The following is a 25,650-nucleotide window of genomic DNA, read 5'->3' on the forward strand; positions in this document are numbered from 1 at the left end:
TTCTGTTTACTCTGTTAGCAGTGAAAGGATTGCTTTTGACATTAGGGGGCACTATGATTTAGGACTTGGCAGGAACGGCAAACAATGGCAGCTGACCTGGGATGCAAGGCCTATCACATGTGCAGAGTGTTTTTTTGGTATATGTGCTTTATTTAGTAGGTCAGGCTACCCTGTCATAGCTTCTAGCTCGGGTAAAACTACAGATGACTTGCACAGTCAGATGTTTCCTGGAGTCGGAACACTGTTGAAGGCCCAGTCCCTGATGCATCCATAGATGGGCATCTAGGAAGAAATGATTCTGAAACCAGAGCAACGCTGATCACTCTGCTCCCATGAAACAGGCCTGCAAAGTAAAGAAAGAACTGGCGTTCTCACAGCTTTTACTCTCTCTCGGGTGGACTGACTTTACTGAAGGAAATCACAAAAGCTTACTGACATTCAAAATCAGGGAAAAACAATTACTAAGGGTGTTAATGAATTGAGAAATTTATTTATCTATTAAATGTTGCTTTACTCGTCAAGGAAATATGTTTAGTAAGGCAATGGGAAAAGATGAATGGTGGTCCAACTGTTAGAGCAGGCAGATGAGCAGAGAAAGGGGGACACAGACCAAATGGCAGGAACTGGGCAGAAAGGAGGGGGCACAAGCCAAATGCAGGAAACCATGCATCATGTAAGTACCAGGGGTTCCTGGGCAGAGAAAGGAAAGCAGGAACCTTTGGGCTGATAAGGGGTCACACCTTTTGGGGTGATGAGTGGCCTGGAGACCGACAAAGAAAGGTGAGAAAAGGCAGGAATTTCCAGTGTCAGGATGTAACCTTTTGCTCATTATGCCCTCATTTCAATAAAATTGTCCTTGCAGATTAGAAGTACCCATCGTGCACTGACACCATGATACTTCCAATCCAGACTAAATAAGGACAAAAGTCCCTTCTTCCTCTGGGAAGGTGGAATTGGGATGATAATCAAGGAATATGACCCCAAACCCTTCCTTCCCCAATGAATATTCTGCTCATTCATTTTTACATCCTATGCAACCAATTTGCCAAAGAAACACAGGGCAGCCGCTCACCTGAGCCTGCCCACTTTCCCCTTAAGAGTGTACTATCCATCCTTTAATAAACTCTCACTTTACTTTTTTGACCACTACATCTTGTCTTTGAATTATTTCTGGGATGGGACAAGAACCTGGAACACCGGTTGGATCCACTGGCAACACAATAGCAGTGACATGTTACAGATAAACAATGATACATTTTAGAAAATGACAGGTGCCATAAAAGAGGCAAGAAAAGAAAGCCTTGGGAGTTTTGCCTTCAGAAGGGGGAGCTTACTTTAGGCTATGAGGCTCTAGAATGTCCAAGGAGGAGGTGACATTGGATACGCATCTCAAAGGATAAACAGGACAAGACCATGTGGAAACAGAGTTGGCGTTGGCAATGCCAGGCTGGAAGACCTCGCAGCCAAAGGTTCAGTGGACAAGAATTTACATGTATAGAATTTGACCTTTTAGACTTTCTTCTGTGGATAGCGGGGAGCCACTTGAAACGGTTTTGACCAGAGGAATGGTAGGGTCAGAATGAATGCACTTTCTCACCATGTCTGATGTAAAAGTGCCTCCGGTGGTCGCATTTACACAGAAGGGGACGGGACTGGAGGACACGAGACCAGGCAGGAGGGATGCGGCCATGCGCTGGGCTGGAGGTAGCAAGGGGCAGTGCAGAATTGTAGGTTTGTATGCAGGGCAACTGTACTGCTAGCCTTCATCCTATGACTACATCAGCTCCAAAGAGTAAATGCTATTTTTAAACATTCAAGCTATGTTTTATCACCACTTGCATATTAATTGTTACTAATCAGTTAACAAGGGCAGCATGGCCACTGTGTTGTAGTGAGTACCATTATACACACCAATTGCTCAATACTACTACTGCTGCTGCTGTACAAATGTCATAAGACATCCTCCCTTCAGGACGCCCCAGAGCAAGAATCCATATGTTGTTGGTGTGTGCTGGCATAGGCTGAGGGGCAGGATGCATGAGTCTTCATTCTTCAGCCCCGCTTTTTGCAGTGTCCTAGAATGAACAGAGTATGTTTTCCTGACCACTTGATGTTAGGTTTGGCCATAGGACTTGTGTTAGATGATGGAATATTAGCGGTCATAAAGTAGGAGGAAGCCTTAAATGTGCTTGTGTTTTCCAGCTTAGACTTTTGTGCTCCTGTGATCCACCAAGAGCTCATATCCTAGGAAACCACTGGGGAAAGAGAAAGTGGATTCATGCTGAGCTGACCCGAACCTGGGCTGAACGGTAGAATCAAGCATAGTCAACCTGCAACTTGGAACAGGCAGACAAACCAGCCTGCTGACCCATAAGCAATAAAAAATAATGCTCTACGTATATGTCACCGAATTCTGAATGGTTTATTATGCAGCATTATCATGGCAATAGCTGACAAATACACAAGTAGTTTTTTTGAGTTATCACACTGTAATAGAGCATGTTGCTTAATCCATAAAATATACCCACAAAACACAGAAAACAGAGAGCTAAAATTATCATCAGATAATCCTGGCCAAAACAGTCAAATAATGAAAGCAAATATAATATTATATGAGTGAATTATACAATTCATATTATGTATGAATAATATTATATGAGTAAATATAATACTATATGAATACATAGTCAAATAATCAAAGTAAATATAGTATTATATGAGTAGACATCTTCTGGTGTTTGTGGGTACAGGGAATGGTTATAATTGTTCTGGTTCTCCCACGTTAATATTTAAATGTAGCACCACTGCTCTGTGCTTCTCTTAATATGGCAAAATGGAAAAGTTAGCATTAAGTCTTTGGGGAAATATAATGATGAATATTAACAAAAAAGGGTTCTTTACCAAAAAGTGCTATTTCCACATTACTATTTCTATATTTCAACAACAGCAGGATACATGGGAAAGACGAGCGAGAATTCTGTGAAACAGTTGCATGTATTTGTTTATTACATTGAAATTTTTTGACTCCTGTTTTTAGCTAGTGTATGACCTTAACCTTGATGTGTTCTTCAGCATCATACATCCATCATCTTCCTTGTTACTACACATTTTTCTACCATCCAGCAAACTCCCATCCGTCAGCACCTACTTCATCAGTCAAGTTGTGTCAGAAGCACCCTGTAATGACACTCCCTGTGTCTGAAAACAAAGATGTCACTTTAACCTTCCAACCAAATTAGAAACGCCTCCTAGAAAAGAGCTATTTCTTTATAGAGAATGCAAAGGTTTGGCTAGAGAAATACTGGAAATATAAACCCATAGTAAGCAGTGAGATCTGGGTTGAGATCTACTTAATTAAAAATCAGTAACTGATTCCTAAATTATTTCCCTTCAATTATCCCACTTCAGAGTTAAGTTCAAGCCAGGAAAAAAAATATGATAGTTAAGAAATAGCTGTATTATCTAAGAGAAAACATCTTGAAGGCTTCAGTGGAGCTGGATACATTTCTAAATAATTATCTTGAGAAGGGGCATTTCTGCAGCTGACATTACAGGGGGCTGACATTTTATTGAGGTCTTCTGGATACAATGTCTCTCTATCTCTGGACAAGCATTACTTGGACAGATGGTGGATGGCTAGCTGTACTGTCAAACAGTGATCAGCCTGACTTCAGGCATTCTCCTGTTCCTCAGTGAGCTGGGGCTCTGAGCTATAGCTGAAGGAAGCAACACTGAAGCACAGGAAACAGAATGTGAATGCATTTCAAGCGGGTGCCTTAGGGAAACGGGAGCTCCATAATCCTTTCTTTGAATAAATCTTACTGTGATTTTTCAAAGCTGCAGTTTATAACTGCCTTCAAGCAGTGAATCCATTTTAAAAGTTCAGATGTTTCTTTTTAGCTAAAAGTGAGTTGGGTTTATTATTTTAGCCTAACCTTAAACATGCACCATCTTTTAAGCATCATATTTACATTGTGCAAGAAAAAAAAATCTTAGTGGTCTTCGTAACCTGAGCTGTGTGTTTTTTTTTTTTATTTGTAGTAATTTCATTCCATTTGACTCACTTTAGTTACCCAAATTTGAGACCCAGCCTAATTTAACTCAGAGTATGTACTTAGTTTGGTAATACTTGGGAAGCATAGAACTAAGATAGGTAGTTTACTAAAAAAGAAAGGTAATTTACTAAAAGAAAGGTAATTTCAGCAGCTAATCAGTAGCTATAATCACAAGTAAAAGAGCAATGAAATATATAGAGAACTTAAGGAGAATTTTATCATTATCTTTTAATTTATTTTGCATTATTTTGGTATTACTGAAAACACTTTATGTATGCATTAGTAGTCCCAGGGCATTTCATGAAAATCATTCTCACCAAAGTTGAAATTTTAAAAATGATTTATTAAGCAAAATGATATAATCACATCACTTCAGACAGGAAGAGGAGTTGACAAGACCCAACACAGATTCATAACAAATTCTCAGCAAAATAGGAATACAGGGGAATATTCTCAACTTGATAAAGCACATATTTAAAAAACCTATAGCTAACATGATACTTAATGGTGAAAAACTAAATGCTTTCCTCCTGGGATCAGGACCAAGGCAAAGACATTTTTTCTCACCACTCTTATTCAACAAAATATTAGAAACTCCTGCCATTATAATAGACAAGGAAAAAAAATACAGACTGGAGAGGAAGAAATAAAATTGTCACTATTTGCAGATCAGAAAATTCCAAGGAATCTACATAAAAATTCCTAAAACTAACAAGTGAATTCAGCAAGAACTGAGGATTTAAGAGTAATACACAAAATCATTCACATTTCTACATACTAACAATGAATTTGTGAAAAATCAAAGTTAAAAATACAATTATCCAAAAGAAAATGAAATACTTAGGTATTAACTTACTGAGAAATACACAGAATTTGTGTGCTGAAGATTGCAAAGTGATGAAAGAAATAAAGACCTAAATAAATGTTGAGACATATGTATTCATGGACTGGAAGACCCAACATAGTAAAGATGTCAACTATTCTCAGATTGATGTATATTTTTAATTGCAATTCCCTGCAAGATTTTTTTCTGTTGATAAAAAAACTTATTTTAAAATTTACATGGAAAGGTATGGGCTCTTGAATAGCTAAAACAACGTTGACAAAGAATAACAAATTGGGAGCGATCAGCCCACCTCTTACTATACAGACATAGCAATCCAGATTTTGTGATACTGGTGGAGAGTTAGACAAAAAGGTGAATGGAAAATAACAGAGAACCCAGAAATAGGTCCACACAAATATGTCCAAGTGATTATTTACAAAGATGCAAAAGCAATTCAATGGAGGAAGGATAGCCTTTTCAATACACTGGACATCCAGAGGCAAAAAAAATTAACTTCAACCTAAACCTCAAAGCTTAAACACAAATTAGTTCAAAATAGGTCATAAACATAAGTGAAAAATGTAAAACCATAAAACTTAAAGAATAAATCAAAGCAGAAAATCTTTGAGACCTAAATAGTTCTTAGCCTTATTATTAAAACACTAACTATAAAAGGAGAAACTGATATACTAGACTTTATCAAAATTAAAAACTTTTCTTCTAAGAAAGGCCCTGTTAAGAGGATGAAAAGGCAAGTTATGAACTAGGAGAAAATATTTGCAAACCACATACCTGAAAAAATACAGGAAAAACTCTCAAAACCCAATAGTGAAAAAACAATCCAATTAGAAAATGGGCAAAAGTTATGAATATATATTTCACCAAAGAAGATATACATATGACCAAAAAAAAGACAAAACTTAGTCACCATTAGGAAATGCAAATTAAAATCACAATAAGATCTTAATACGCATCTATCAGAATCACACACACACACACACACACACACACACACTGATAGCTCATTGTAGAGTAACCACATTCCACAACAGAATGACCATGGCGAGGGGGTCCCAAAGTATGGAGAGCACAGAGAATACTTATAATGACTTGCTAACCAAGATGATAGAAGACAGATGACAATGAAATAGCATCTGAAAGGGCTGAAAGAAAATAATTGCTAAACTAGAATTCTACATTCAGAGAAAAACCCCACAAAAGACAGAATAAAGCCATTTTCAGAAAAGCAAAAACCAAAAGAAGAAGAAGAAAAAAAAAACATTTTCCCAGAAGAATTGCAATAAATGAAAACACACTAAAGGGAGTTCTTCAAAAAGAAACTTATCCCAGATGGAACCCATAGAAATTGAGGGGAAAAGGACAACAGAAATGGTAAATATACAGAATTACTAGTTGCATAAAACAATAAAATGTTTTATGTGCTTAAGACATGTAGAATTGAAATAATTCATGTTGAGAGCACAAAAGACAGGAATTGGGTTAATGGATTTAAAATGTTGCATTTATCATGATATGGTAAAAGGACTAGTTTTAAATTAGATTCTAATGAGTCAAGGATGAATACTGTAATCTCTAAGGTAATAACCAAGACTAACTGAATATATAAGTAATGACTTTTAAAAGAGAATAACATTTAATTCAAAAAAGGCAAAAAAAAAAAGTTAAACTTCTGAACATAAGGGACAAACAGAAAACAAATAATACAGTGGTCTATTTACATCCAATAATGTTAGTAATTTTATTAGATGTAAACATGGTAAATTCTCCAAATGAAAAATTAACAGTCAAACAAAACCCAAATATATTCTTTGGGGTAGAGAAATGTCAAAAATAGAGAGGTTCAAAAATATACCATATACTGAAAGAAACCTAGGGACGCCATACTAAATCAGAAACACTAGACTTTCAGACAAGAAGCATTAAAAAAAGGACCTTGCAGAATGATATGAAGCAATTCATCAGAAGATATAATAACTTAAAATGTATCTGTGCCACATGACATTGCCTCAAAGTGCACAAGAGAAAACTTTAGCCCTGAACTTTCTATTGAGCTTTTAATCCTCATATCTGACTCCCTACTGAACATTAGCTGGATGGCTTCAAGGCACCAAGTTCTCCATACCAAAACCAAAGATTATTATCTTCCCCTATGAGACCTGGTCCTCTCCTGTAAATTTATACTTGGATGATGGTATCACAAGTTATTGTCCAGGAAACTTAGGATCACCATGTCTTCCTTTTTCCCCACTGACTTGTTCAAAGATGACTATTGATTCTGCATCTTAAGTGTTTCTCCTTTCACCCCCCTTCTGTTTTCTCACATTGCATCACCCCGTCTCCTGCGATGTTTTCCAATATTTTCCTGCCTAAAATGCAGCCCCTGCTTCAAAGCATCCTCCTCACAGATGCTAGAATGGGCTTTCTAAACCAAGTCCGAGTGTATTATAGTACTCTCCAGCCCCCAATTAATGGTTCCTCTCTGCACATGATACAGAGCTCCCCCCTACAGAGACCCCTTGCCTTTCTCTCCTGTCTCAGCCCCTATTATTCTCCACCTTACACACCCCAAAGCATTACAATCATGTGCAGTCACTTCTGAAATGAGATGCTTCATACATGACCTTCCTTGTCCACAAAGTGCCTATTTTCCCAGTGAATGTCTTCTCTGCCTTCCAAGTTAATTCTATTTATTGCTAAGATATACTGCATGCCAAATGAGTGTCAGGGAATGTCCCAGTTTAATCTTCACCACAACCCTATGAGGTAGTTACTATTAGTGGGACCATTTGACAGATGAGAAAATCAAGAGGTTAAGGAACTGTCCAAGGTCAAACTCGTTGGGATGTATAAGAACTGAGTTTGAATGGAAAAAGTCTGTCTCCAGAGAATGCACTACATTTATGAACCATTAACCACAAGTCATGGTTCACATTCTCTGTCACACTTTCTTGAACTTTTTTTCCTTTTAACTCAACACCAAAGTACCTCAGATCCCTTCTTTTCTGCCACCACTGTCCTTGGCACATACTTCTGCCAAAAGCATTTATCATCCAGAATTTAGTTATTTTCTGGCTCTCGAGGGAGCTTCTCAACAACAGGGATCTTGTTGAATTCATCTCTGTGTCCCAAAGGAAGGCTCATCGATCGTCTGCATATTCAACAATGTTAAGTAAACAAGGAAGGAATGCATAGAAAATACATAGATAGTTCTTACTGGGTAGATCTTTGCTTTCTAGTCTACGTTTATAAGGGGCATTCTTGGGATTAAATATATTTCTTGATTTATAAAGTTGTTACTACATTATAAACACATATTATGTATATGTGCATGTGTATGTATGTGTGTATAACTATATCTATATATTTTAACAAAACAACTTTTTGGTTCTATGTATTAACCTGTTTCAAAGCTAATTTAGTTGACTTTTGTGGCCTAGTTGATTGTGAAGAAACAATCAGCAGAAGAACAATAAAAATACCACCAAAAGATTTAAAACGCTGCCAAATGGGGTAGTTTTTTTTTTCTTTAATAGGAAACACTTGTTTAGCTAAAAATTTGCAATGACAAATGTTAGGTCTGTTACTTAAGAAAATCTAATATCTGAATATCTAATATTAATTAGATCTAATAAATATTAATAATATTTATTAATATCTAATAAAATCTAATATTCAGATATTAGATTTTAAAAGGCAGATTCAATTTAAAGCTTTGCAAAATTCCAGACACGCAGAAGCTCAGTGACAAGGGGTCATTATCCTTATGCCTTGAGGATTTGTGGCACCCTCACCTGGGAGTGAGCTGAAACAAAAGCTACCACACAAAGTTAACAGATTTTTCAGACATCGGAAGGAAGAGAAGAATATAGTCCCTGATAATGTTTTATCTCTAAACAACTGATTTACAAGCAAAGAATTTTCTTCAGTGTTTATTGCTGACCAGGCATAAACAAGACAGTCTGCTTTCCTGTTCCTGGAAACGCCACATCAAAGCATCAAAGCCAGGTCCATCTGAGTAAGGATGATAATTATTACAGGGAATCTACGCTTATAATTTAACCCCAAACATCCAGTGGTCTGATAGGTTGCATCTGTAGGAGGGCCGGAATGGTTTCGGTTATGCAGAATAACTGCTTCCCTGCTTCTTGTTTATTTCAATGTTTTTCAAAGCGTTACCTTATAATTTACCATTAACTCAATTTTATCACTTAGCTTGGTCTCCACAATGCCATCTGGTTTCACTTTCCCAACGACCTCCCTACCCTTCAAGACCAGGGGCAGCAATCTGGTCAGTCAAGGAAGAGGGGGTGAGATCACAGACTGATACTAGAATATATTTTAATAAAAATCTTTTTTTCTCCTTCTTTGGGCTTATCTGGAATTTTACTCTTGCCTACTTGCTTTCATAAGGTTCTGGTGAACTAAGTACTTGTTGGTTTCTTTATCATAATTCTCACATTCTCAGCTCAGCAAAAAAACTCTTTTTCCACAAAACCCACAAAGAAAAAACTGCAGATAACCTTGTCTTTGGCATCATCTCCCAAGGGAAGCCTAATCACCAGTGAAAGTCACAAGACCTCAAAAGGGCAGAAATAAGCTTGGTCTAGTTTTTTCTGCAAATGGGTTTACAGTTTCAGCTCATTTCATTCTCAGACTTCATTAGAGGCAGCAAATGACATTAAGAGAACAGACAAACAACACTGCTTTCGAGTAATACTCCCATTACTGCTACACTACCGGTTGTCTGAGCAGTGACTTACAGAATTATTCACTTTATAATTCAATTATCTTATTGCAGTTGTACTTTTCAAAGTAATGTCATCTGACAGCTTAATCAGGCTTCTAAGAAGCACCACAGAGACACAAACACATCTATTTTTAGCGTTGTTAAATATTTTTAAGTTTTTTTTTTAATGTTTAGCTATAGGACTTTAGAATGCCTCTCAAAGTCCAACCTTAACACCAAAACTATGACATTTTAAAATAACTAGAAGCAAAAGTCTGAATTTGATATGATGTTAGGTTTTTCTCCTTTTGTTGTGACCATATTTTCCATCTTTGGGGCTTGAGACTGTCATCAGCTTTCTCTGTCCTCCCCGCCCCCCCCCCCCCCCCCCCGCTTTCCCTCCCCCCTCTTACAAGAAAACTCTTATTCAACCAGCTCAGCTTCTTCCCACTGTAACAGAGGAGAACAATTCTGACTCTACACTGGATCTGTTCCTTTGGCTTTAACCACTGTGCCCTGTTTTCTAGGTTTATTCTTGCTAGCTCTGCACCTTTTGTAAACGAGTGTTGCCTTTAGCCTGTCTGGTAAACAGGAGAGCCTTTTCTCAAGGCTCTGACCTTTAAGGATATTAACACTTCTGCACTTATATAAAGACAACAAGTTGCAGAGTGGAAAATAACCTTTGTTTTGTTGGAGGTTTACAGGGACACCATCACCTGACCCACGTGGACAGCTGCAAGAACAAAGAATTCCTGCAGCAAGAAGTTTGCAACAACCAATCACACTCCCTCCCCTGTTTTTTTTGTTTGTTTGTTTGTTTTGTATAAAAGGAGCCTATGTTCTGACTGGAGTAGGATGGTTCTCCAAGACATCAGTCTGCCATCTTCTTGGTCTGCTGGCTTTACGAATAAAGTTGCTATTCATTGCCCCAACACCTCATCTCCCGATTTATCGGCCTGTCGTGTGGTGAGCAGAGTAACTCGGTAACACCACCACTGCTGTCTTCCTTTAGCATGTCTGAGAAACATTTTCCACACATTCAGGTAGCAGGTAAAAGTCCAGAGACCAGACACACATGACCCAAATGTTGAGTCTGATCCCGTATTCCTAATTATCTCAGGATGAAAGTCATCCAGTTTGCCACCCTGAGTAGTCACTGAACTGTATGAACCATGACTGCATGTTGAGGGTGAAGTGAACCTGGATTATAATTTACTGCAATGTAGCTTTTGATTTTAAGTTATAAAACATACTTTAGGGTTTGCTGGTTAGATTTCACAGCACAGTGAGTTTGAAAGAACACAAAATCATGGCACCACAGAGTGGTCCTGTTGATAATAATGACCCTTTGCTTGCCCTCCTTCACCTTAGAGAGAGGGTAGGGTGGGTCATGGAGCCCTGTAGAAATCCGGGACTTCCATATTACTTTTTAATACACATTGGTCTTCCTCTCTGACATCTAAGGAACTTTACGGAAATTACCTATGTTATCCCCATCATATTCTTAAATGATAGAAAACAGTAATAATTCAAATTGACCTTCTTTTAGTGGATAAAAGTTGAGCTCAAAAATGCATAGGGCTTTTCTAAAGCATCTTGCTAGGCAATGATGAAATAATGCAACTGGTCTCGACCACCTGCTCCTAGCTGTTCCCACCTGGGCATAGCCCCACCTTTGTCCCCGATGAACACGTGCTTTGGTGCTTTATCCTTTCTCTCATGGTGAAGTTCTCTGAGCCTGACCTCAGTGCCGCCTGACCTCAGTGCCACCTGACTCATTCTCTATATGCCAAGTGCCCTGGGGTGGAGGAAGACAGAGCAGCCCTCAAACTCAGCACGTGGGGTGGGGGCAACGGGAGGCTGGGTGCTTCATTCACGTGTCCAGGATGTACAGCCACTGGTGAAGTGAATCGCTAGTCCCTGACATCCTTGTCCCTGATACTAACATCTTCTCCAGGGTGACGTCCTTGTCCTTCTAGGGCATGTCATCCTGAAGGGGACACTCTTCACCCTCTCCTTGGCAACTCACTGATCCAAATGCTACAGACCTCAAAACTAATTGGGCCAAGTTCAGTTTTTGACCCTGACTTTTTGCTGAAGAGTTGAAGACCTTATTTAAGAAAAATAGTTTAGTGACTATGGTCCAACACAGACAATATACGTACTGTAAATCCCTGATCTAGTCCTGTATCTAGAGGCTTTGTGCCTAATGTGATGAGCAGGTCATAAACAGACTGACTGGGTGGCACTCTGGTGTGAGACCAGCACAGTAAGAAGAAATGGGGGGCTGGGATGGCTTAAAAACACGTCTGCAAGTCTGAGATGCTTCAGGAGTGACCCAGGTGAGCGGTCACAGCTGAAGCGGCCCTCAGCGGCAAAGGACGGGCAGGTACTCAACAAGCAGAGGTTGAGAGGACGCAGGGGACTCGGAAATGTCAGTTCTGCACCATGGAGTTTGCACACTTCAGCCAAATCCATGGGGCCGATGGCTCTCTAAACTTCATGGGATCACGGACACCACTGACAACTGGGTGAAAGCTGTGCACTCTCTCCAGAAAAACACCCAGATCTGCAGATAATCTCAGAGTTTCAAAGAGGGGCCCAGAAGCCCAGGACGATCACTTGGCTGGTTATCAGTCATCTGGGATCAGTTATTCACTTCGGGTAGGAGTCCGTGGGGAAAGTGGGAAGGCAGGTGTACTTTACAGGTGGGTATCAGCTCCTGTAAAGTGCTTGCTTTGCTGTCTCTGCACCTATGTCCCGTGCAGGTGGCCCTTCCTAGCAGAAGTCCCATTAACAGAGGAGACTCAATTTCACTACATGGTTAGTAATTAGGGACAAGCTAGGGGATGTGTCCCCCAAATTTGTTCTGACCCATTAGCGATACAAATACAACAAACACATGAGAAGTCACCTAATAATAAGATAATCTACATATATAATGTAGACCTAATAATAAGAGCTGGCTCCTCACTGACTTCTGAAAAATTAAAGCCGACATGTACAAAGCATCATCAAATGTGTACCCTAAATAACAAATTTGTAAAACTCCACTGTTTGGTCCAGATCAACGAAACTGAGATGTCACAGACTAAAATGGTCTTGTCACATCAATTATTTTACTCAGTGAAAATACTGTTTTCCAGGCTGAACTGACTGTGGTGGAAACAAATATTCACTGCCTCCTCCAAAAAGCTGCTTTATCTATCTGTTAGGTTTTTAAATGAATGAGGTGAAGGTGAAAGGTGCATTTTATCAGCTAAGTCTAAGGTTTTTTTTTTTTTATCCAGGACTGTATCTAAAAGATTTTATAAAGCCTAGAATTCAATTTACTCTTATTGGTTCCTTCCCCTTTTCCTGACCATAAACAACAAAAATCAAACCAAATCAAATTGAAAAGTTATGCAGAATGTGGTGTTGAAAGGTTTGTAAGACCAAAACAGTACAAAATTATAATATATATTTCTCAGTAGGAAAACAAAAATACTATGACAGATTACATAGGTTCAGCCATTATGAAAAATAGCATTAAGTTTCCTTTAAAAACTGAAAATACACTTACCCTATGATCTAGCAGTCCCACTCCTGGGTATATATCCAGAGAAAACTCTAATTCTAAAAGATACATGCACCCCAATGTTCATAGCCACACTATTTACAACAGCCAAGTCATGGAAGCAACCTAAATGTCCGTCGACAGATTAACTGGATAAAGAAGTTATGGTATATTTATACAATCAAGTACCACCCAGCCATAAAAAAAAGAGTGAAATAATGCCATTTACAGCAACATGGATGGACTTGGAGACCATCATACTAAGTGAAGTAGGTCAGAAAGAGAAGGAAAAATACCATATGATAGTGCTTATATGTGGAATCTAAGAAAATGAGACAAATGAACTTACTCAGAAAACAGAAACAGAGTCACAGACATAGGAAGCAAACTTTTGGTTACCAGGGGTGGAAGCGGGTGGGGAGCGATAAATAGGGAGTTCGGGATTTGCAGATACTAACTACTATATATAAAATAGATAAACAGGAAGGTCCTACTGTATAGCACAGGGAAATATATTCAACATCTTGTAATAACCTATAATGAAAAAGAGTATGAAAGGTATATATATATAATCTACATATATAATGTAGACCTGAATCACTATGCTGTACACCTGAAATTAACACATTATAAGTTGACTATACTTCAATTTAAAAAAAAGATTACATAAAACTACTTCTTAAATATTTTCAAGTGGCCAATGGCATCTGCACAGATGGGAAAGAGGTGGAAGGCATCCTCATGAAGCCATGGGCAGCACAACGCTGATAGGTAACGAGATCCCATTTCTGCTGTCCACATGCACATCTTTTCTCTGACAGTGACCAGAAGAAAATAGTTACTGATAGAGGCTGTCCAATGCTCATGGATGAACAGGGCCTTTATCGATGTAAGATTTTTCCTTCTGTGCTACATCAGTTCAGTAAAATCACGTTAAGCCCCAAAATACGTCTTTTTGTAGCTCAGAATAACACAGCAATTAACGAAGCGAGACAACACTGGCTAACTGGGGACACTTCAAGGAGAAAACCGTGTGGAGCGCTTTAGGGTTATTTCAATGGTCATGCGAGACTATATCAGGAAATGGAAAAACAACTTGAAAGCTGGTACCAAGAGCAATGCAAGAAAGTATCACCTGATTCTAAAGTCTGTGCTAAAGGCAAGAATAAACGAGTTTCTTTGCACAAAAAGATCCCCAGAGGAAAATAAATTTTTCTTTCAAAATAGCCTTCTCTGTTTTGTAGGCCACTTCATTTAGGCAATTCTATTAAGGCAATACCGCTGCCCGCCTGTGAGACTTGTTTTCAAGTTATTGTTGATACAGATAAGTAAGGTAGTTGGCAAAATGATTTTCTGATACAATTTGTCACGATGTCTGCCTTTCATTGGGAAACCTTCAAAACGCAGATGTCTAAGGGCTTCCCTCAGGAAAAGCATGAAAAAGTAACATACCAAGTGCAAAGTGGTTGAAAGCCCCTGCTTTGTATCAGAGGGATGAAGGTTATCCACAGCACCACAGAAAGAGAAAGGAAGACTTTCAACAGTGAGTCAGGATTCTTATTGTAGAAAACCTCCTAGGTCTCTCTGAGTCTTCACAGTAAGCGATTCATTTGGTGAACTGTTTGTTTTCAGAACATTAATTACATCTATAGGCAAATGGAAGAATCAAAACACTTCCCACAGTCAAGTATCAATGATCTTAGACGGTGTCCCTGATGCTATTAGTACAGATAGAGAACAGATTAGCCTTATATTTTAAATGATTCAAAGTTCTAAGTTAATTTCACATACATAATTACTTCTCAGGAGCAGGAGGAATAGACTAGGGTGCTATTTTTGATTTATCTTCTCACCTTTTTCTTTTATCTTTGGATGACTCCCAGATCACTACCTTCAGCCCAAATCACTTCGCAAACTTCAATTTCCTCCTATATTTCTCCATTTAGATATCTTATGGGCCCTTCAATCTGAAATGCTCCAAATTGTAGTAGAAAAGAACACATCTGACTCCATATTAGACCCGTTTCTTTGGCTTTAACCCTGTGCCCTGTTTCCTAGGCTCAGTCTTGCTGTCTCTGCACCTTTTGTAAAATAATGATGCCTATAGTCTGAAATATACAGGAAAGCCTATTCTCAAGGCTATGACCCTTAAGGATATTAACATTTTTTTACTCATATAAAGATAACAATTTGCAGAACAGAAAAAAAAATTTGTTTTGTTGGAGGTTTTACAGGGGCACCATGACCTGACCCACATGGATAGCTACAAGAACAAAGAATTCCAAGAACAAAGAATTTCTACACCAAGAAGTTTGCAACAACCAACCACACCCCCTCCCCCTTTTTAGTATAAAAGGAACCTGAACTCTGACTTGGGGAAGATGGTTCTCCAGGACATTAGTCTGCCATCTTCTCAGTCAGCGGGCTTTCCAAATAAAGTCGCTATTCCTTGCTCCAACACCTCATCTTCCGATTTACTGGCCTGTTGTGCAGCGAGCAGAATGAGTTTGGTCTTGGTAACAAAACCATATATATTCTATTTCTTACCTAAATCTTAGCCTCCTAAGGCACCACTACCCAACAACTTACCCATAAGAACTCATCCTCAACCCATGTCATGGAAAAATCATCAAGTTTCCAACTTTGGTGTATTCTACCTTCTAGTGTATTCTACCTTCTGCGTATCTCTTGAGATTTCTATCCCTCCTTCTATCTTTATTCCCACTAATTAGTTTGAGCCTATAACTTCTTCTGTCTGGGGTTCTGTGATAAGTTTCTTTCTTCTGAGGTTATGGGGTCCACCAAGAATTCCTCTACCCTACTACCACTATGATCTTTCCAGAAGTCCAGTCTGGCCAAGCAGTCTTTACTTAAAATTCTCTCAGACTCTTCACCATTTTGAGGATAAAGTCAACATAGGCTATAACATCTTCTTTCTTGATCTGGCACTTGCAACCTTTAGGCTTAACTCCTATCATTTCCACAGGTGATAAAATGAGGCTCAGGTCTCATTTGAGATGGTGGTGTAGACACTTCAAATACTAGAGAGAGACATTTGTTGAGTGATTTTTTTTTCACTCAAAATACATCACATGTAATTTTTAAAATCAAAATTTTATGTGACTCATTTCCCTCAACTTAAATGAAGCACAACTTAAACAGGTAAAAAAAAAATTAAACAAAGCAGAAGAGTAAAAGTCATGAAAAACAGATTAACATGTCCAAAATTCTTACCCAGTGTCTGCTGGAAGGTTATCTTCCAACCTCTTGCTGTTTGAGATGAATCCGTCTTGAACACCAGGAACATCGTATTATTGCTGCTCTTAACGTTTGGTGGAAGCTGAGAACCACAGAACTTGCCGAGAAGGGGATCGCTGATGTTAGAACCATCATAAATTGCCAGGTAGTCTTGGGAGCAGAAGGCGGAGGGAACCACATCAAAATCACTGAACCTGTGAAATGAACCTTGTGAATACTGATGTTTTCCATTTGGATTCCATTAAATTATAGCTTTAGTTCTTATTTTTTAAAAAAAGACAAGACAAAAGCTAACAGCAGAGCATCTAAGACTCACTTGATAGGAAACATTAGAAATAATATACTATTTTACTGATCAGTTCAAAAGTTTAGCCAAAACTTTTTGACTGACTGAAATATGTCAAAAAGTGTGGTAAGTACTGAGACTACAAAGACGAGTAAGATACAGTCCAAGACTTCCAGAAGTTACAGTCAAGGACATATAAAGTATATTTGACACTAAGTTTTGACAAGTCAAACTGATATTTATTTATCATTTAGCAACACTTCAATTTTCCAGTCTCCTTAAAAATATGGTATTTACTCTCTTCCCTTGTTATTTTGTGAGATCCAGTGATACCATTATCCTATTCTTTCCAGGAAGGATGCTAACACAATAGAGTAGAAGAAGCACTGATTTTAGAATCATAGCTCCATTGTCGTTCTCACAGTCTGTTTCCTTCTTTTAAAATGGAGTTTATTTTAAGGTTAAGTGCAACAAGATATAAAGACCAAACTATGGTATCTGGCATATACTAGATGATCAACAAAAAACAAAAACAAAAAACAACAAATGATCATCATTATTGTGATTGTGAAAACCAGGAACGTGAAATGTTATTCTTCATAAAAGAAATAAAAAATGTAAGAAATCAATGGTAGAAAAGAATGAACTAAATTCTCTTTGAGTCTCACGGAATTACTATAAATTCAGAAATTCGCATTTCAGATTCCTGTGGTCTCCACAGCTCTCAGCCTTCAGGACATGTGCTAGGACTGCCCTCTTGCACCTCTGGAGATTTGACATGGCCCTGAGAAATGTAAGCAGGAGTCATGTGTATTACTTTTGGAAGATGTTTTAAAAACTGCTACTCAATCAGCCACACTGCCTTCTACTGCAGTGCTGAGTGTGGAAGGAAACAGAGGAAGGCACTTCCATCAACCTGGGTGGCCAAGTGACCATGATGGGAGAAGCCTCCTGTCAGGCCACACTCCACACACTCATACAAGTGAGAAATAAACATGTTGAGTTAAGCTACTGTGTCTTGGGCTTGTTTGTTACCAGTTAAAACCTATCCTGACAGATACATCTCAGACTTTTCTTTTATGGTCTAACACAGTATTTCAATCCAGGCCCTCTGTTTTGTCACTATTTATAACTATTCCCAGAGTTCCCAAACAAGCAGGACTTCCTACATGGCTTTTCTTAAGGATTTTAGGGTAGGTATTTTATAGTTCATTTTTCTTGAACTGCTTAAATTATTTGATATCCTGTCATCATTACTGTAGGGTCTTCCTTCTCAGCTATTTTTTGGTTTTTCTTTCTTTCTTTTTTTGGTATTTTTGCTAGCCTTTGTACGAAATAATATACAATATAGAATGATTTGAAAATAACTCATGATTAAAATATTTCTTTTAAGAGGCTTAAGAAAAAATGATACAATATTTTTAAAACACGTTTTGGTTGGTCAAATGTTTTCAAAATGACAAAGATCAAGATGAAAAATTTCTTAATTTCTTTAACCACATATAACATCTAACGTTCTTGTAAAAGAAGAGGTGAAACCACAGCTAGTTGGTTTCCAAAAACATTACAGTCAGTTTTACTCTTTATAGACAACACATTTAGTACCCACAACACAAATCCACAAAGAGAGATCAAGATACAAGTTTCCAAGAAGACTCAGAGCTGCTTTGGCTTTGCATCATTTTCCTATGAGAGCACAGAAAATAGCTGGAAGAACCCATTGTCAGAAAACCGAAAGAGGCCAGCATATTTTAAGAGCCTTGGTAAAAGGATTCATGTTTTATGATTGTCTACAACTTTTGTGGTGCCTAGAATAGTACCTGTTTCATGGAACGTAGGCTCCTAGAACGAATATAGTAAATAATTCTCCAAACACGCTGCTGTGAACTTTGACCGTGGTGAGCCCCAGGGCCCAGGCAGGAAACAAAAAGCAGGTATCTAAACATACATGATAGTATGTGCTACAATCCTACCCTTGTAAGAACCAAATATTGGGCCACAATAGCAAATGACAGCAACCAGCCCTCCGCTTCCCTTCACAGGCCTCCTGCTCCCGGCCATCCAGCAGTTTTTGTTGGTTCTTTTGTTCCCTGGACTTAAAGAGCTTTTAGGCTTTGGGGCACAGCTTCTTTACAAACAGTCCCAGGTGGGACCTGCAGGGTTCTTCAAGGTCCAGCCTGCAGACCACTTATGGTCTGATAGAGGAACCAAATCAGGCTTGATGAGACCTGTGTTACAGTCCAAGGACCCATGTGACATGGGAGGTCCCCAGAGATCAATTGCAGAGAGTTGATGATTTCGGGGGAGAGAAGATGATCACAGACATATAGGAGGGAGGAGGGAGGAGAGGTCCTAGCCCCTTAAACTTCTATAAAAAATGCTGCATTGCCATAAACTACACCAACTTTCAGGGTTTTCCACCACATGCTCTTCATCACTGAAACACAGGAGCTAGAACTAGCTCATCTTAGATGACAGCAATTTTGAACGTTACCAAGCAGGAGAACAGGAGGCTGCTTTCCCGTAATCAGTCTTGTTGGAAGGAGGCAGGATCAAGGGAGGGTTTTACTGATGATGTAAGACACCTCATGTAGCACCAGTTTAGAGGTGTTCCGATACACAAATAAAAATGAATTTCTTAAGTGGTTAGAAAATGTACCCTTTGAGAGAGAGAGAGAGCACAGGGAAGTTTTCAGCACACAGTGTGGGGAGGAAATCTGATATGAATTCTGATTTTGACGGTTCATTAAATAGTGTGTCACTTTGGGAAAGTTATCTGATACTTCTCAGCCTCAGTTTTCTCATCCATAAAGTGAGATTAATAAGATATACCTCCTATGACTGTTCTAAGAATTAAATACAAGAATGGTGGATGTTTTCATTAACGTTTCTTGGATGTAATAAGTGCCCAGGAAGTGGAAACTGCTTTCTCTGGTCCTCCCCACACCCTCTGATTTCAAGACAGGCTTATAACATTACACCCCATTACACGAAATTTCTTTGAAAATGCTGGAAAATCACAACAATTGATTTAACTGGTGGAGTGCCTGTTTTTCCCTTGAATCCCTTTTGGCTTGTGTGGAGGGCAGGGGGCCCACTTCCCAGGCTTCCAGGATAGACCATACCATATACTCTCTCCCTTCCTCCAGATTCCCACATACACCATGGATGAGAATCAGTGCTCTGCGTCATTAAAGGAGTATCTTTTCTGTAAGTAGAGCTGAAATGACTTTCTTAAGAAGGCAATGGTGCCTCAACGTACTTGAGCTGAATCACTCTGTCATCTCTGACGGTGATGGTGTACACACAGTGCATGTCGTTAGGGTAGTCAGAATAGGAGTAGGAAGGGCTCTTGACAATTCCAATGGATAGGTTGAACACACCGCCACAGGCTGCAACAGGACCGGGGACACACAGAGAACAATTACGACTCATCGCAGAGGAAAAGGATTTTAACATATTACTGACCACTGTACCTTTTTCCCCAAGAGAGATATTAATTATATATCTTAAAGCAACAGAAGCCTCCCTTTATTGTGTTTACAAATAATTCAGATTTTTCCGCTGAAATAGAGAATAGAATCTTATGATTTTTAAACAAGTGTTGATCAAGCTGTCTACAAAGAATGAAAAGGTCTTGGTAGCTACAAAGGTCTTTGTACAATCTATGACCTGTCTTCTTACTTTGCTTTTGATGTAGAGAATTCGCAAATTGTAACAGTTGAATACATTAATCTTTTCCTTTAGGACTTGTGCTTTTTTCATATTGCTAAAAATTTTTTTCCTCACCAGAAGATCATAAAAATATTCTCTTATATTTTTTCTAAATGTATAAAATATTGCTTTTCACATGAGTAAAGTGTCTTGGGAAAATGAAATAGGCATCTGGACAGTGCAGGCCAAAAAGTCACCTTTTGCAATGTGCAAACAAACTGAAGAGAGCAGGAACATTCATTCTAACTTAAATTATCACAACAAAACTCCTGCCAAAGTTCATGGAAAAGGGCCTCCCATTTTTTTTAAAAAGAAAAATATTTAAGCATTCTTGGACCGTGCACCAAATTAATAACTTTTTCTCTTAAAGTCTCGGAATCTTCAAGTTGGTGATGTGTGAAGCACAATGAAAACACCTTGTGGGAATTGATCAAGAAAAAAAGAAAATCCCAAACTACATCATTCTGGCTACTCACGGGTTATCCTATAGGAAAACTTGAATCCAAAATCCGGGGTGTGTGCATTCGAGTAGAAGTTAAGCAGCACTGGACCAGAGATGGTAACAGGAGACAGGATCTCATCCCCACAGAGCGTCGCCAGAGGCGTAGAAGATAAGCTGTAACCCCTAATAATGTGCACACCGTCATTGTCACAGCTTCCTGTTACGGTGGAGCGAGCTGTACAAAGCATGGGACAACCAGCAGCAACGTAAGTAATGATCAGAAGCAACAGAAACAATCAAACACAAACGTCAGGAAGATTCATGCAATTTACATAGAAATTAAAATGAGAATCAACAGCCATTTGGGTAAATGCTGTTTAACCTGGTTTCCTGATGAAAACAATGCTTACCCTAGTTGCAAAACACGCACAGGTATGAGAAAACAGGTTGAACTTCAGAACAGATAAATCCTATTTAGAAACAATGCAGAATTTTCTTCCTTAAAAATTGGCTCCTTTAATTCAGTGATTATAAACTGGGGACGACTGTGCATTCTAGGGAGATTTGGCAATAGCTGAAGGCTTTGTTTTGCTGTCATGCTGGGGTGCGCTGCTAGCCAGGAGTGGGTGGCGGCCAGGGATGCTGCTAAACATGTTATAACACTCAGGGCAGCCCTTGATCCCCTGCCTTCCCACTACAAAGAAGATCATCCAGCCCGAAATGCCAATCGTCCTGCTGCTGAGAAACCCTGCTGTAACTTGAAGCTTATATGCAAAGGACTCCTACCGTCAAGAGGCAACTAGGAATTCCTTCATCTTTATAAAAGAACTGTTATGAACGTTCACACAAACACTATTAACTAAAGAGTTTCATGACCATAAAATACGTATCATTGTTTTGTTCTCTAATTATAAAACAGATGGACTCCAACCCATTCCAAAGAGAAATACAAAACAGAATAAACAAAAAAATTAAAAACTTTTATTACTACAACTTATCCAGTCATTTTTGAGGGTGAATTATACTATTGAAACATTAATTCGGATCATCTTGAGCACGGTCTTTCATAATCTAAGTTTTATTAACATAAAATAACATCATGCATTTTATGTGGTTAAATATTCATTTGAAACATTGAATTTAATGCATTTGTCAAATCTGAAAATACAGATGAGCCATGCTATGTTCAGTTAATCTATCTTTTCCACTTTTTTATGACTAAAAATACTATTGAAACAAATATTCTCATATATAAATATTTGCAGAAGTTTCTCATTCCATTAAATACATTTTTTAGAAGTTGAGTTACTGGTACTAAGGTGAGATTCTTTTTCAGGCTTATCCAAGTCCTCTGGAAAAGTGTTATTGCCAATTCACATCTCCATAGCACGTTAGGTATCTGATGTTTCCTCAATTTTACACTTTCATCACCCTGTAGGGAAACCCTGTGCTCATTAACAGTCACACCCTATTCCCCTTGCCTCTTGACTGCCCTCCAAGTCCAGGGAACCACTCACCTACTTTTAGTCTTTGTGGATTTGTCTACTCTGGACATTTCACATAAACAGGATCATATACCGGGCCTTTTGTGACTGGATGCTTTTACTTAACATGCTGCTTTTTTGACGTTCATCCATGTTGTAGCACATATCAACATTTCATTCATTCCAAGCTCAATAATATTCCATTGTATGGATAAACCACATTTTGTTTATCCAGTCAGGAGTTGATGGACGTTTGGTTTGTTTCTATCTTTTGGTTACTATGAATGGTGCTGCTAGAGGTGTTCATGTACAAGGATTTGTGTGGATATATGTTTTCGATCTCTTGGGTAAATAAGTAGGAGCAGAATTGCTGACTTATATGGTAACTCTATGTTTAACATTTGGAGGGCCTATCAGCCAAAGAGGCTGCACCATTTTAGTGCCATATCAGCAATCAGAACCAGCAAGAGTGTGCTTATTTCCTACATCCTCGTCAACACTTATTATTGTCCATCTTTTTAATTTAGCCATCCTAGTGAGTATGGATTGGTAGCCCACTGTGGTTTTGATTTGTGTTTCCCTATGACTAACAATGCTGAGTATCTTTGCATGTGCTCATTGGCCACTTGTGCATCTCTGAAGAAATGTCTATTCAAATCCTTTGTCATTTTTAAACTGGGTTATATGTTTTTTTGTTGTTGCGTTGTAAGAGTTCTTTTATATTCTAGATATTAGAATAGTCATAAGCTTTCATTTCTCTTGGGTAAATACCTAGGAGTCGAAATGCTGGGCCATAAATTAGGTGTATATTTAATTCCGTAAGAAGCTGCCAATCAAATTCTTCCAGGTGGTTACATCTTCTCATCAAGAATGTATGACACTTTCAGCCATTCTGCAAGCTTGCCCTCATTCAATATTGTCAGTCTTTTTAATTTTAGTCACTCTGTTGAGTGTGAAATGGTACATCATGGTATGTAATTTACTTTGTTCTGATGACTAATGATGTGGAATACTTTTCATGTTCTCAATGGCAAAAAAAAAATTTTTATCTCTTCTAGATGCTAACTTGAACATGTATCTAACACCTACACACACACACACACACACACACACACACACAGGTACACTTTACCTACTTAAAATTCCCCATTGGAACTGACCAAAACTACATTACATTATATAAGCACATAACTATGATGTAATGGAGTCTAATATCAGACTGTCTATTTGCTATTAAAATACTCTTATAAATTAAAGGAACCATGGTATATATTTACTTTATAATTTCAAGTCTCCTGGCACTAGATCTTGGTTCAAGGGTGGGCATGTGACCTCAGCCAATCCAATTAGAGCAAACTTCAAGAATCTTGAGATCTGGAATAGACAGTGCCGTGCTGGTAAATGTAACAACCAACCCTCTGAAGGAAGGAAAAATGTCCTGATCCATAGCATTTGCTAATTTCTGTAGTGTAAATACTCCCAGTATAGCCAATTTCAAGCTACTAACATAAGGTAATTAAATGCAGAATTTGGAATAGAGAGCACGATTGACCCTTGCAAGATGGTACAAGCCATCTCCAGCATGCCACTGGACGGACATCCTCTCTCTTCCTGGATGTGCATGCGGGGCACACGAGCCCCAGTGTGAGGGCAGCTACCCTCCAGCCAGGAGAGAAGCCAGCCAGCTACACTGGAGTAGCACAGAGTGAGAATAGAAACAATACAACATTTGATGACATAACTCAAGTGCTAAACTAAGCACATACGAGGCACACCCAACTTTGAGGTCTTCCAGAAGTAAAACCAATGTATTACTCTTTTATGTTTAAGCTGGGCTGGATTCGGTTTCCTGTTAATTGTGCCATAAAACTCCTAATGGATGCAGTATGGATTATCCTAATCATAATCATGGCTGGTTTTTGTTTTTGTTTTTATTTTTGTTTTATTTTTAATAGAACCCCACCATCCTGAGCACTGTTGAAAGATTGACTGATTACTCCGAGGTAGGATGTCAGACCCAATCTCAGCCAACCAGATGTGTTCAAACTGTAACTGAGTCAAAGGGAGTTAATAGTAGGAGCCAAGTATGTTCAACTTGAAAACATCAGCAGTTGGCTCTCCTGACTGCGGTAGGAAGCCGGGCTGTAACAAGGGAAAATGAAGTTGTCACGCAGAAAGAGAAAAGAGAGGAGAAAAGACAGGGTTCCGAAGGCTTCTTGTTACTGCTTCTGCTTGTTCCGGAAATCTATTGTTCCCGTTCTTATTTTTATACCTTCCTTTGATGAGATGAGATAACTCACTGTCCTTCCTATAAACTCTATGTCAAAGCAAACTTGAAGATACTCTACCACTTTTAACTGAAAGAATCTTGATGTACACATTTTCTTTTTTACATATGGGTACCTCAAAAACCTCCCCTTTCTGGGTATATTATCTTAGAGAAAAATTGATATTTTTTATCAGAAAATATCTATGCCTTTAAATCTTAAGTCATTTCAGGAACACATTTGACTTTTTAGCTATGCTTCTATACATCTTGAAGAAATTATGAGGTTATCAATTCAAGATATATTTACTAAATTAACCCCAAAGAATTCCTTCATTCTGAAAATCTTGGAATAGAAATGATTCTAATTGGGCATAAATCTGCAAGTTAAAAATATGAAAGATTTAACTTCAATGACATTACCATGTAATCAGAAGAAATATAATGTTGGGAAAATAGGACAAAAAAGAAATACATTAAATTCAGACCCATGCTTTGAATACTGCCAAGTTTTGTACAATAATTATAACCTTGTCTTGTTAAAAAAAAAAACAGATTTGTTTGGAAAAAACAAAAGCTCCACTGGAAAATGAAACATTCAATGGGGGTGAGTTTGAGATTCAAAGAACATTATGAACTATAAAAATATCTTTAGCCAGCAATAATATATACAGTCATAAAAGCGAAATCATAGAATGAAAGGAAATATTGTTGACACTAGATTAAAATCTCAGCTCTACACAGGTCAAATGGCCTGTCTTGGAGATATCCTTTAAGCATTAAAGTGTTAATTTTTCAACTCTTCAATGATATAAACTATTACAATGGTGATTGTCTTAGAAAATTATGGAAAGGCTATGAAAGATAAGGGAAAGTGTGTCATACTTGATAAGGTTTCAAAACTGAAAGGAACTAGTTCAATTACAGAAAGTTCATTCATGAAATAGCAGTTGTATATCTACACTGAGACATAACCAAAACTCACTAGCTGTTTATGAAAGGCCTGTATTCAACAA

General features: G+C 38.3%; 1 protein-coding gene across 1 annotated transcript in view; it reads right to left on the reverse strand.

Moving 5' to 3' along the window:
• Positions 1-25,650, reverse strand: part of CUBN (cubilin) — a 266,340-nt gene that overhangs the window by 21,781 nt on the left and 218,909 nt on the right. The window contains exons 57-59 of the mRNA XM_072954876.1: positions 20,919-21,119; positions 19,991-20,120; positions 16,419-16,636 (exon numbers count right to left, since the gene is read on the reverse strand). Of these exons, the coding sequence (XP_072810977.1) occupies positions 16,419-16,636; positions 19,991-20,120; positions 20,919-21,119 (549 nt within the window). The remainder of the gene's footprint in view (positions 1-16,418; positions 16,637-19,990; positions 20,121-20,918; positions 21,120-25,650) is intronic.

Source organism: Vicugna pacos, chromosome 35 (assembly GCF_048564905.1).
Source record: "Vicugna pacos chromosome 35, VicPac4, whole genome shotgun sequence".
In the NCBI taxonomy this organism is placed as follows: Eukaryota; Metazoa; Chordata; class Mammalia; order Artiodactyla; family Camelidae; genus Vicugna; species Vicugna pacos.